At 41.3% G+C, this 12,793-nt stretch overlaps 1 protein-coding gene across 2 annotated transcripts in view; it reads right to left on the reverse strand.

The window, feature by feature from the left end:
- Window positions 1-12,793, reverse strand: part of sdcbp2 (syndecan binding protein (syntenin) 2) — a 40,656-nt gene that overhangs the window by 18,328 nt on the left and 9,535 nt on the right. For both annotated transcript variants that reach the window (XM_060938043.1, XM_060938042.1), the window contains exons 2-3: window positions 2,649-2,700; window positions 2,458-2,548 (exon numbers count right to left, since the gene is read on the reverse strand). In XM_060938043.1, the coding sequence (XP_060794026.1) occupies window positions 2,458-2,548; window positions 2,649-2,699 (142 nt within the window). In that variant the 5' untranslated portion in view covers window position 2,700. The remainder of the gene's footprint in view (window positions 1-2,457; window positions 2,549-2,648; window positions 2,701-12,793) is intronic.

Genomic DNA, 12,793 nt, shown 5'->3' on the forward strand with positions numbered 1-12,793 from the left:
GACTTCTTCATTCAGACTCGGAACTTCCCTTTGCGTACTCGATTGTGTAGGCCTACCATCTACTGCCTCTGAATAAGACGCACCATCGCTCTCAGTAGGCGCCAGCCTACTGCTGGTGGTTCTGTATTACCGTAACTACTGTGGCACCGTCGCCTCCATCAACGTTACTGTAGGTCAACAAATAGACGCCAACCATTGATTTTTTTTATTAGGCTATTTTCCCGGTTTCCCGTCATAACCTTTCCCGGGAATCGAGAAACAGTTTTGATCAGATTTCCCGGGAATCCCGGGTCCCGGGATTAAACCCTAATCAGAATGCAAGCAATCGAAGCAATAGGACATTTATTACGAAGGTTGACTTCAACAAATAATTAACCCTGAAACAAGTAAATAAAGAGCAGCGTTCTCCCTAGGGATTTCAAATAGCGTCCTGGCAAACTGTCATTTTGAAATAGCATTTTGCTTCTTGAAATAGCGTCAAAATCCACACTACATGTTTCATAAATACATTCAGTCGGTGTGCGACAGACCTGAAAACGGTACACACGGTATAGAACTCCAAGCTGAAGCTCAGCACCAAATAACAAGCAGCTGTGATTTGTAGCTGCCGAGAAGAGTGTTACAAAAATTTTGTAAATCCACGCTATACGTTTCGTAAATACGGTCAGTCGGTAAACAGGAAGTTGATGTGCGACAGACCTAAAAACAGTATAGAACCCCAAGCTGAAGTTTGGTACCAAATAGCTATGATTTGTGGTTGCTGAGAAAAAGGGTATTTCGGATGGACGGAAATACAGACGAATGGACAGACTGTCCAAACCAGTATACCACCCACCCCTTCGGAACAGGGTTATAATAATCTCATTACCTGTAGCTGCTTTATCCTGTTCTACAGGGTCGCAGGCAAGCTGGAGGCCATCCCAGCTGACTATGGGCGAAAGGCGGGGTACACCCTGGACAAGTCGCCAGGTCATCACAGGGCTGACACATAGACACAGACAACCATTCACACTCACATTCACACCTACGCTCAATTTAGAGTCACCAGTTAACCTAACCTGCATATCTTTGGACTGTGGGGGAAACCGGAGCACCTGGAGGAAACCCATGCGAACACGGGGAGAACATGCAAACTCCACACAGAAAGGCCCTCGCCGGCCACAGGGCTCGAACACAGACCTTCTTGCTGTGAGGCAACAGCACTAACCACTACACCACCGTGCCGCCAGGTTATAATAATAATTAAAAAAAAAAAAAAATCACCTTGGGTCACGTAGGAGAAACTGATGAGTGAAGCATATAGGTGTTATTAATATATAGTGGGGGCAGCACGGTGGTGTAGTGGTTAGCGCTGTCGCCTCACAGCAAGAAGGTCCGGGTTCGAGCCCCGTGGCCGGTGAGGGCCTTTCTGTGTGGAGTTTGCATGTTCTCCCCGTGTCCACGTGGGTTTCCTCCGGGTGCTCTGGTTTCCCCCACAGTCCAAAGACATGCAGGTTAGGTTAACTGGTGACTCTAAATTGACCGTAGGTGTGAATGTGAGTGTGAATGGTTGTCTGTGTCTATGTGTCAGCCCTGTGATGACCTGGCGACTTGTCCAGGGTATACCCCGCCTTTTGCCCGTAGTCAGCTGGGATAGGCTCCAGCTTGCCTGCGACCCTGTAGAACAGGATAAGCGGCTACAGATAATGAGATGAGATAATATATAGTGTTCTTAATATAGTGTTCTTAGTGAATGAGAGTGAGACACAGCTCAACATAACAGGGAGAATAAGCGAGGAAAAAAAAAGAAAATAGTGAGAGGCTTAGAAAGAAATGGCATCAGTCTCCTTCTGCCCTAGTCCAGCAGTTCCAACACTAATCTTAAAAAAAAGAAAAAGAAAGAAGGGGGGGGAATAAACAAAAAAAATCCCCCCACTTCTCCCCTCCGTCCTTAATACACAGAACTCCCAGTGAAATCTCCATGACTACACAGAGTTACTTCAGCTTAAAGTAAACCATAGCCCCACAGTCCCTGATGGCAACCATTCCTGAGAGAGAGAGAGAGAGAGAGAGAGAGAGAGAGAGAGAGAGAGAGAGAGAAATCCCCCCCACATATTTACACGTTCACTTGCTCTCACTCTGTCCAAGTTTCTTACACCTGGATGTAAATCGACTCTCGAGTGGCAGACTTTGTTCTATAGGGACGGAGGGAAGAAGTGGAAAAAATAAGAATCTAAACAAAAACGTAAACGTTTGTACTATTCTTGTCCCTATGGCATTTTAATCCATTATTACACAACCACTGTAGTTTCAGGGCTTTCAATTTATTCCCCCTCATATAGTCTCCACAACAAGATTTCAGGCACAAGAAAGGAAAAAGAAGGGGGAGGGCGAACAAAAATGGCAAGCATGCATTCAGCTGGAATCTGAATACATTTGGCTGGGATTAAAAAAAAAAAGCGGGAGCGACTGACTTACTTGAGCTTGGCATGCTTTGAATGGTAGGCTGGCAGGTGCCCTCAGTGATGGCTGGGGCAGATGAGGTGGACTGGGCAAATTGGGCCTGTGCCTGCCAGAGAAGATATTCATTTACACAAAAGATTATTACAGTATTACAATGCTTGAACTAGTCATTAAAAAAAATAAATAAATTAAGCAAAATGTATTACCCTCATGACTTTGTCCACCTTCAGGTCCTCTAGAGATGGATAGAGCGACATCCTGCAAAAAGAAAAAAGGGAAAAAACTGATAAATATGTAATAGGGGACATCTTAAAATGAAGACTGCTTAAAATAAATTGTATAACATGCGCCTATTAACAGTGAATGTTGTCTTGCACAGGCCTATTAAAAAGCCCTTGACGTGAACCTTGGCTAAGGGCATAATACACACTGATTAGGCAGCAAATAAATGAAGTAAGATACAGTGCAGGGGATGTTATTTAGCTGTGCTGCACTTACACTCCGTCACCAATAGTCAGTTTGCAACACAACCTCTCACACAGATCACAGCACAGATGGTCCACTGCACTTACACAATAAGCCACACTCTTCCTGTTTCCACACCGCTTCAGGCACAAACAAAAGTTTGATCAAATGCAACATTCACGATGTTCAATACAAAAAAACTGTAGCCTTTTATAAGTACACAATTTGCCTGCGTAACTAATTATTTGGTAATGTGATATACGCAACTTACCATCACCCCACTGACCCACTTATTTACCACCGGTGATGATCTTAAAGATTTAATAGAGAGTTTTGTGGTGTTAAATGTTCTACTTAACGAGCCCCAACTGACTTATTTCGTACAACCCCGATTCCCAAAAAAGTTGGGACGCTGTGTAAAACGTAAATAAGTACAGAATGCAATGATTTACAAATCCTTTCAACCTACATTTAATTGAGCACAATATAAAGATGTTTAATATTCTAACTGATAAACTTTGTTTTGTTTTTTGTAAATATACACCAATTCTGAATTTGATGTCTGCAACATGTTCCAAAAAAGTTAGGAAGGGCCAACAAAAGACTGGGAAAGTTGTTGAATGTATAAAAAACACCTGTCTGGAACATTCTACAGGTAAACGGGTTCACTGGTAATTGGAAAGGCTCAGTCGTTCACAAGCTGAAAAATTGCATGGGCAAATATTCCAACAGTTTAAGAACATTTCTCAAAAGTACAATTGCAAGAAATGTAGGTATTTCACCAGCTACAATCCATAATCTCATTTAAAAAAAAAAAAAATTCAGAGAATCCAGAAAAATCTCTGCATGCAAGGCCCACTTCACACGGAGACGGTCTGAAACAAAAACGCAAAAGTCCGTTTTCGTTCTCACTTTTTTCCGCGTCTACACGACCGTTTTCAAGGAGGAAATCTGCGTCTATACGGTGACGCATAAATGTGTGGAATTCAATTGGATGTGCATGCCAGGCGGCTAGGTGGTGCTGTGAAAGACCTCCGCTATGTCTGCACGCATGCGCAACGTCTTCCGTTTTGTCTGATCTGCACATCTGCGCCGCGAAAACTTTGACTACTCTGGCTATGGTAAGTAAGAAAGTAAGTAAAAAAGTAAGAGCATACTATACCCGCCTCTGTTCATTAACGGTATATGTGCAGATTCGGTATAGATGTTCGAAGGACTCCTGGACGTTTATTAAAGCTGCCAGAGCAGCTTGAAGGTCCGTTGGATCGATGTAATCAGACATGCTCTTACTTTTTTACTTACTTTCTTACTTCCCAGGCTGGCATGTACAGTATATGACATATGTATGACGTAAATGCGTACCCGACGTGAGCAGATCCGAGCAGAGTTTCGCGTATTGGGTAGTTTAGACGGATATGCAACGGGGGCTGTTTTTAACTTATCCACTCTGGAAGGCGTTTTCAATTTTTTCCGTTTTTCAGCCTCGGAAACGCCGTCCCCGTGTAGACGAAAGGCACTTCTGATAAAATATTTAGTCGTTTTTACCCGACAGCGTCCTCGTGTAAACGGGCCCTATGGGGCAAGGCCGAAAACCAACACTGAACGCCCATGACCTTCGATCCTTCATGCATCACTGCATTAAAAACCAACATGATTGTATAAAGGATGTTATTACATGGGCTTGGGAAAACGTTTGGGGGGACAAACAAACATATTTGGTAAAACACAGTTCGCTGCTGCATCTACTACGCAAAGCGAAAGCCATACATCAACAACATCCAGAAACGCCGCAGAATTCTCTGGGCCTGCGGTCATAGGAGATGGACCGACTCAAAGTGGAAAAGTCTGACGAGTCCACATTTCGAATTGTTTTTAGAAAATCATGAACGTTGTGTCCTCTGGGCTAAAGAGGAAAAGGACCATCCTGATTAAATATAATTTGGTGCCTGTTAATATTCCTGGACAGCCTGCCCAAACAAAGTTTATTTGTGGAAACTGTGCAGGCAATGAGGAAATTGTTGATAAAAGTACGGTGTTTAAATTCAAAATAAAAAAGTGGTTAAATTCAACTTTTTTATTCTGGTAATTGTTAAAATAGGCCATTAAAAATCATCGATATCGGCTGAAATTAAACATTATATCTTAAAAAAACAAACAAACAAAAAACTACTATCACAATACATCACCCAGCTCTACCCCAGGCCTGCTCAGCTGGACCTCACTAATGCTCTTGTGGCTAAACAAGCAAATCCCCAGAGTCATGCTCCAAAATCTAGTGCAAAACCTTCCCAGAAGAGTGGATTATTGTTAACAGCAAAAAGGGAATAAATCTAGACTGGTATGTTTAAAAAGCACTTATGAATGTGATCAGGTGTCCACATACTTTGGGCCATATCGTGTAACTGTCTCTCAGACATTCCACAACATTAAATTAACTATAACTCGGTAAAAAGCACAACGCGTCATTCATTAATAAGTAAATATTGCAATCGTTGACAAATTTCCATGGTATAAATAGAACAACACACTCCAGACTGCACAGTTATACTAAAATTACACACTTCTGGATGGTAACTCCATTTTGTATCATGCCGCATCACACCACCCTGGTGTGCGTGGTTTTCTACAGTCGATGTACAAAACGATGGACAGCATATTGTGTCTAAAAAAAAAATTGAAGCTGCCACAGGTCTAGCACCCCTACTGGCTGGCTGCAATACAGGTTTTTAGCCCCACCCATCCCCATGTGTTTCAATGACAAAATAGCCTTTTTCCCATGTCACATTTCTCATCTAAACTGTCTTTCCATCTACAGTGTCTAATTCAAACAGTTTTGCCCTTTGTTGATATCTGCACATTTGTTATTCTGCCCCCAGAAATGAGTTTTTAAACGTTACTCTACTACAGGGGTGGGCAATTATTTTTTCCATGGGGCCACATGAGAAACAGAAAATTTTGTGGAGGGCCGGACCAAAAGGCTGAACTAAATTCTGCATAATATTAATTGTATTTCTTTATATAAAGCAATAAATAACATTGTTTTTACAAGCTGCTAAGACTGGTAAGAGTATGGAAAAAACGAGGTTGCCTTACAAAAAATGTCATTTATTCAATCAAATTTCCCAAAACAATGGTTAACAAAATGTGAACGTTTGTACCTGTTTTTTTCAGTCACATTCACCCCAAAACACAAAGACATCACAATATTGTCTTTCTACTCCAAATATCAAGCAAGATACATCATATTATAATAATGATGCCCACACATTTGTAGTTTAAATCACCTCATTTGGTGCTTTTCGCCGGAGATCGGCTCCGGCGCCTGCTGGTGACGTCACACGATGTGATTGGCTGGACCGTTTGAAGGATGACGTACAAGTTTGTGGTTGGTCTGGACAAATTACGGAAGTAGTTATCGCGGGATTAGGTTTCGTGGGATTTCATGTCATGTTCATGTCGCACGCATTGCGTTTTTGTTGAACACAACTTCAAAATAAAAGCAATGCGCATTCAGTCCATGCATGAGGTAAAATTAGAAAATACGTTTATTTTGTAATTTCTAATTAACCTTACGCGGGCCAGTCTGAATGAACCAAAGGGCCGGATGCGGCCCGCGGGCCGTAAAATGCCCAGGTCTGCTCTACTATATTGCAAGAAGGCATGGATACGTTTAGGAATGAAGCGATTGTATTAGTGCATGTGTCCAGAAAAGTTCAAATAAGTAGGTATGCGTAATACACTAATACAAACTGCTAGCCATATGTATCAAAAACATGTGAACCATTGAAAGGTTTAAGAGGAAAACTCTAGTTTAATCGGGCTAGCTACCGAGCAATACATCAACCTCGATAGCCATCATTTCAGTATTAACAAGATCCAGCTAGCCAGCTATGGAAATTTGCACAAAAGCCTGTTATTCATCAGTGAACACATACTACCAGTAAAATTCAGATGGATTTTATAAGTAGGCTAGTTTACAGTGCCAAATAATGAAGTATTAACTCACAGGTGATGAATCAGTAGTCACATCAATCAGTGCGTTTACATGCACATCCAAATCGAGTTACTGTCGGTAATCGAGCTAAGGGTCCCAGCAGGGGTACCAGAGAAATCCAATCCTACATGCACACAAGGAAATCGAGCTATTGTGTGAGGTACATTGTGCACCCGAGCCACAGGTGGCGCTACACGCCCCATCGTGTTGGTACACTTCCGGTTGTCGTCATGAAGAAGAGCTATTCAAAAGTGTAAACAAAGTTATCAGCTCCTCATTGCTCCAGAAGTGCACATTTCTGCTCGCCATTTTCTCTTCTTCGTTCGTTCGTTCTCCTTGTTCCTCCTGACCTCTTCTGCTGCTCGCTACTACTACTGTTGTCATGCCGACCGAGGCTGTTGTGTTTCCCGCTTGTGGTCTCGTCACTCGTCACTTCCGGAAGGGGCCGTGCTGAAGTAAGTAGCTTGACTACGTAGCTCGATAGGGTTTACATTAGGGGTGGGTATTGCCAAGGACCTCACGATACAATATGCATCACGATACTTGAGTCACGATACGATACGCATCATGATACGATACTGCGATATCAAAATTTTGCGATATATTGCGATATTCTACATAGTTCACTGAAAAATGGAAACTGCATTATGCATCTTAAAATCCGAGTTGTATGTACATCAGATGATAGTGATAATTCATGGGACAAACTGAGTCAAAACAATGTAATTCAAATTATCCATACCATTTTATTGTAACTATACAAGTGCAAGTTACAACATATTTGCAGGAACAACACACTGTCTGGAACACATTGAAAAGTGCAGTGGGCATCTTAGTCTCCCTGAGCACAATTATGAAACAAAGTGCAGTGTGGGTCAGTGTCCACACACTGAAACTGAACTGAAACCTCAGTGAATCATGTTTCTTCTGAACTTTGAGTAAATACTCAAAATAAAATGTGGTGTCTCGCACATTAAAATTGAAAATGCAAAATAAAGTGCAGCTTCTTGCCTTTGGCCTTAAATGACAAAATTAAGTTCACAGTTACAGTAAGTCACACATCACTGAAGTAGACGGGAGGACTTTGGCGCTGTCCAGTGTAGTTTGCTTCGGGTCGGGTTTCGGTGGCTCCGGCTGAGCTAATATGTCGGGGTGGTGTCGTGCTAAGTAAGTTCGCAAGTTTGTTGTGTTACCTGAATATCTAATTGGAGCGAAACAGGTTTTGCAAAGTGCGTACTCTTTGTCCAGCTCACTGTTTTTTTTTCTCCTTTCCTTTGGAATCCAAAGTGCCTCCAAACATCTGCCTTAAAGTTCGGCGGTGTCTCTAGGTTTACGTTAACAGCCATGCTTGCTTGTTTTTTTCCCCTCACTGCAACCACCGGGGAAAAAAAGAGAAGACGAAGAGTGCCTTGCAGTGAGGTAGCGGCACAGCGACACCTTGCGGAGCGGAGGTGCGGAAGTCGTACTGGATTTACAACCCGTCTGAAACATGATTTATTATTTGAAAAAAATATCGATATTCAAATTGAGTATCGATATTGAATCGGAAGACAAAAGTATCGCGATATATCGCCGTATCGATATTTTTGCCCACCCCTAGTTTACATGCACCAAGTAGCTCGGCTACAATCGCATAATCTAGGTTGCGTAGCTCGATTACGAGAAATCCAGTTCGGTTCGATTTCAGCCGAGCTAAGGTGTTTCCATGGCATTTAGAACTTCGATTTCAGTCAAGCTATGGCAGAAATTCGATTTTCTCTATGTGCATGTAAACGCACTGACTGTCTGCAAATTTCCTTCCTAGATGTATCTGTATTAAGGAAATATCTCCAGCTGAAACTATTTAAGCTCTCTGGATCAATGTAATAAAGAGAATTTGAGAACATTCCCATATTCATCTGATCATTTCTAACGTTGTACATTGGGAAAAGAGGGTGCACCCGACTTCAACTCTTGTCTGTCCTGTGCAGACTCAAGCAACAGAAAGTACCTACATGACAGAGGTATTCTAGTATCTTTTCTATGGATGGGGAGGTAATGGAGACACACCATCCATGTTTTCTAGTCAGTGGTTTTGTATAACAGTACAGCTGTCATGTTACATTTATTAGTGATGCCACCAAAAATAAAAAATATTTAGGACGCAAAACAAGCTTTTTCCATTTTTTGGCTCTTTCAGTTTTCATCCATTCTGTGATGAAATTGCTTCACAAATAATGTTAATAGCGAAGATAATTAGAAAGTTATTAAATTTTGCACAATTTAAGTGCTTTTTTCCTCCTGGGTGCTCCTGCTCAACCCTGAAAACATCAGTCATGTGGACATTAGACAGCCTATTTGTAAAAAGATTATATCAAAACGTCGCATTATGTTTTTTTTCCCCCCTGGAAAACAGTGACTCAGACACAGCACCACAGATCCTTCTGACAGGAAAAGATAGAATGAGGCAAAATTTTCAGAGAAATGAAAGTTCATAAGGCAAGTATTTTATCATTGTGTCTTATGACATAGCACGGTTATGTACACTGTAGGCTCAGCATTAGAAGTGACCTTCAGTGAAACTCCAAAGGCTACATGACTCACCACACTGACAACAGGCACGATAAAAAAAAAATTTAATAAAAAAAAGGGACACAGGGGACATACAGTGAAACAACTAGCAAGGAGCCCAAACTCCCAGGGCAAAAGTCTGCCTCCTTTTAAGTCACAAAAAGCAGAGATATAAAAATGAGCAAGCAAGCAAGCAGCTGGCTGAAAGAAAACACAAACATCTCTAAAGCCAACAACACTAGCCGACTAACTTGGAGAGAACAAACCACTCACGTCGGATTAATGGGTGTATTTGTATTACGCAATCTGTGTTCTCCATGTATTTTATGACCTCTCTGTATAGTTTGTTCTCCAGCCTGTCAAACACGTTATACAAGCAGTAGTTTAATAGTCAAAAAGTTTTAGCACACTACAGTGGTGCTTGAAAGTAGGGGTCGACCGATAATCGGCCTGGCCGATATATCGGGCCGATATTCTGCATTTTTAGGGTTATCGGTATCGGCCATAATTTCCACCGATATGCCAATAACATGCCTTTTTGCAGCCATTTCGCTCCTAACGCGACTGTCACTGCACGTCCTTTCCTGCACTCGCCTCTCTGAGTTCAAGAACACGGTCCCGCCCACCACAACATCTGATTTGTTTGGCACAAGAGATATAGCCAATCGACACGCGCAGCTAAACACTCTGAACTGTTTCAAGGCGCCCGTATCAAGGTAAGGACACGGTGCTTTTGCCGCAATAAGTCACAAACACACAAGTTGCAAAAGCACAACATCATTATATGTTTACATTCTTCATCTACTACTCGTTAAAATTGTCCATTTGCATCTGTGTAGCCAGGCAAACTTAGCTTACGGAAGGAAGCACTTGAATTAGCCGACAACCAACTAGTCTCGCTGAAACAGCATAACGTAGGCTGCGGTCATTTTTAAATCCCCGCCTGGAAACGTTGTGAATGTGTCAGTAGTTCTACTCGAACAGTAGAATGACAGCCATACAGAGAGGTGGTCAAGGCAACTTTATAAAGCGCTGTTTGAACATTTAAACAAGCCAGGTGTGACTAGAATTTATAATTCTTGCGCAAGTGATTCTCCTCGCTAGCGCTCCTGATTAGGAAAGCGATATACTCTTAAAGGAGCAGCCGCATCTAATAGGGAGTGATAGCCTACTTTACTGTATGTTCGATTTTACTTTTTAAAAAATGCTGCAGGCAGCTCCCTACACTTGGTTTGTTATTTAAAAACTACTTGAAGTTGGTAAGTCTTACTTAGTTCTTAGTGTAAAAGAATCCAGAGTGTATTTTCATTTATTTTCCACTGAAAATGGTGAGCTGTAATATAGTAGGGAGTGATTTTATTTTTTTATTGGTGAATATTTATTTTATTATTATTTTATTTCTCATTTTATTCTAACTAATGTTTGACTTTATTGTACAAATGCTGCTGGCATCTCCCTGCACAAAATTTCATGTTCAATTTTATAATTAAACATACATTTCATGGATATGAAGGTCTTTGTCAGTATGTGCTATGTTTAATTTCATGTGAATTATAATGTTCACATTTATCGGTTGCACATATCGGTTATCGGCATCCCAATTCCATAATAATCGGTATCGGCCCTGAAAAAAACATAATCGGTCGATCCCTACTTGAAAGTTTGTGAACCCTTTAGAATTTTCTATATTTCTGCATAAATATGACCGAAAACATCATCAGATTTTCACACAAGTCCTAAAAGTAGATAAAAAGAACCCAGTTAAACAAATGAGACAAAAATTATTATACTTGGTAATTTATTTATTGAGGAAAATGATCCAATATTACATATCTGTGAGTGGCAAAAGTATGTGAACCTCTAGGATTAGCAGTTCATTTGAAGGTGAAATTAGAGTCAGGTGTTTTCAATCAATGGGATGACAATCAGGTGTGAGTGGGCACCCTGTTTTATTTCAAGAACAGGGATCTATCAAAGTCTGATCTTCACAACACGTTTGTGGAAGTGTATCATGGCACGAACAAAGGAGATTTCTGAGGACCTCAGAAAAAGCGTTGGTGATGCTCATCAGGCTGGAAAAGGTGACAAAACCATCTCTAAAGAGTTTGGACTCCACTAATCCACAGTCAGACAGATTGTGTACAAATGGAGGAAATTCAAGACCATTGTTACCCTCCCCAGGAGTGGTCAACCAACAAAGATCACTCCAAGAGCAAGGCGTGTAATAGTTGACGAGGTCACAAAGGACCCCAGGGTAACTTCTAAGCAACTGAAGGCCTCTCTCACATTGGCTAATGTTCATGTTCATGAGTCCACCATCAGGAGAACACTGAACAACAATGGTGTGCATGGCAGGGTTGCAAGGAGAAAGCCACTGCTCTCCAAAAAGAACACTGCTGCTTGTTTGCAGTTTGCTAAAGATCACGTGGACAAGCCAGAAGGCTACTGGAAAAATGTTCTGTCGACGGATGAGACCAAAACAGAACTTTTTGGTTTAAATGAGAAGCATTATGTTTGGAAAAAAGGATAACACTGCATTCCAGCATAAGAACCTTATCCCATCTGTGAAACATGGTGGTGGTAGTATCATGGTTTGGACCCGTTTCGCTGCATCTGGACCAGGATGGCTTGCCATCATTGATGGAACAATGAATTCTGAATTATACCAGTGAATTCTAAAGGAAAATGTCAGGACATCTGTCCATAAACTGAATCTCAAGAGAAGGTGGGTCATGCAGCAAGACAACGACCCTAAGCACACAAGTCATTCTACCAAAGAATGGTTGAAGAAGAATAAAGTTAATGTTTTGGAATGGCCAAGTCAAAGTCCTGACCTTAATCCAATCGAAATGTTGTGGAAGGACCTGAAGCGACCAGTTCATGTGAGGAAACCCACCAACATCCCAGAGTTGAAGCTGTTCTGTATGGAGGAATGGGCTAAAATTCCTCCAAGCCGGTGTGCAGGACTGATCAACAGTTACTGGAAACATTTAGTTGCAGTTCTTGCTGCACAAGGGGGTCACACCAGATACTGATAGCAAAGGTTCACATACTTTTGCCACTCACATATGTAATACTGGATCATTTTCCTCAATAAATAAGTGACCAAGTATAATATTTTTGTCTCATTTGTTTAACTGAGTTCTCTTTATCTACTTTTAGGACTTGTGTGAAAATCTGATGCTTTAGGTCATATTTATGCAGAAATATAGAAAATTCTAAAGGGTTCACAAACTTTTAAGCACCACTGTAGCTAACACACAGAGCAACAAATATCCACACCTGGATCAGCTGATGCCCTGAATGATGCACACTTGTGCAATATAACAGTTTGAAATTTAA

Source organism: Neoarius graeffei, chromosome 13, assembly GCF_027579695.1.
Source record: "Neoarius graeffei isolate fNeoGra1 chromosome 13, fNeoGra1.pri, whole genome shotgun sequence".
Classification (NCBI taxonomy): domain Eukaryota; kingdom Metazoa; phylum Chordata; class Actinopteri; order Siluriformes; family Ariidae; genus Neoarius; species Neoarius graeffei.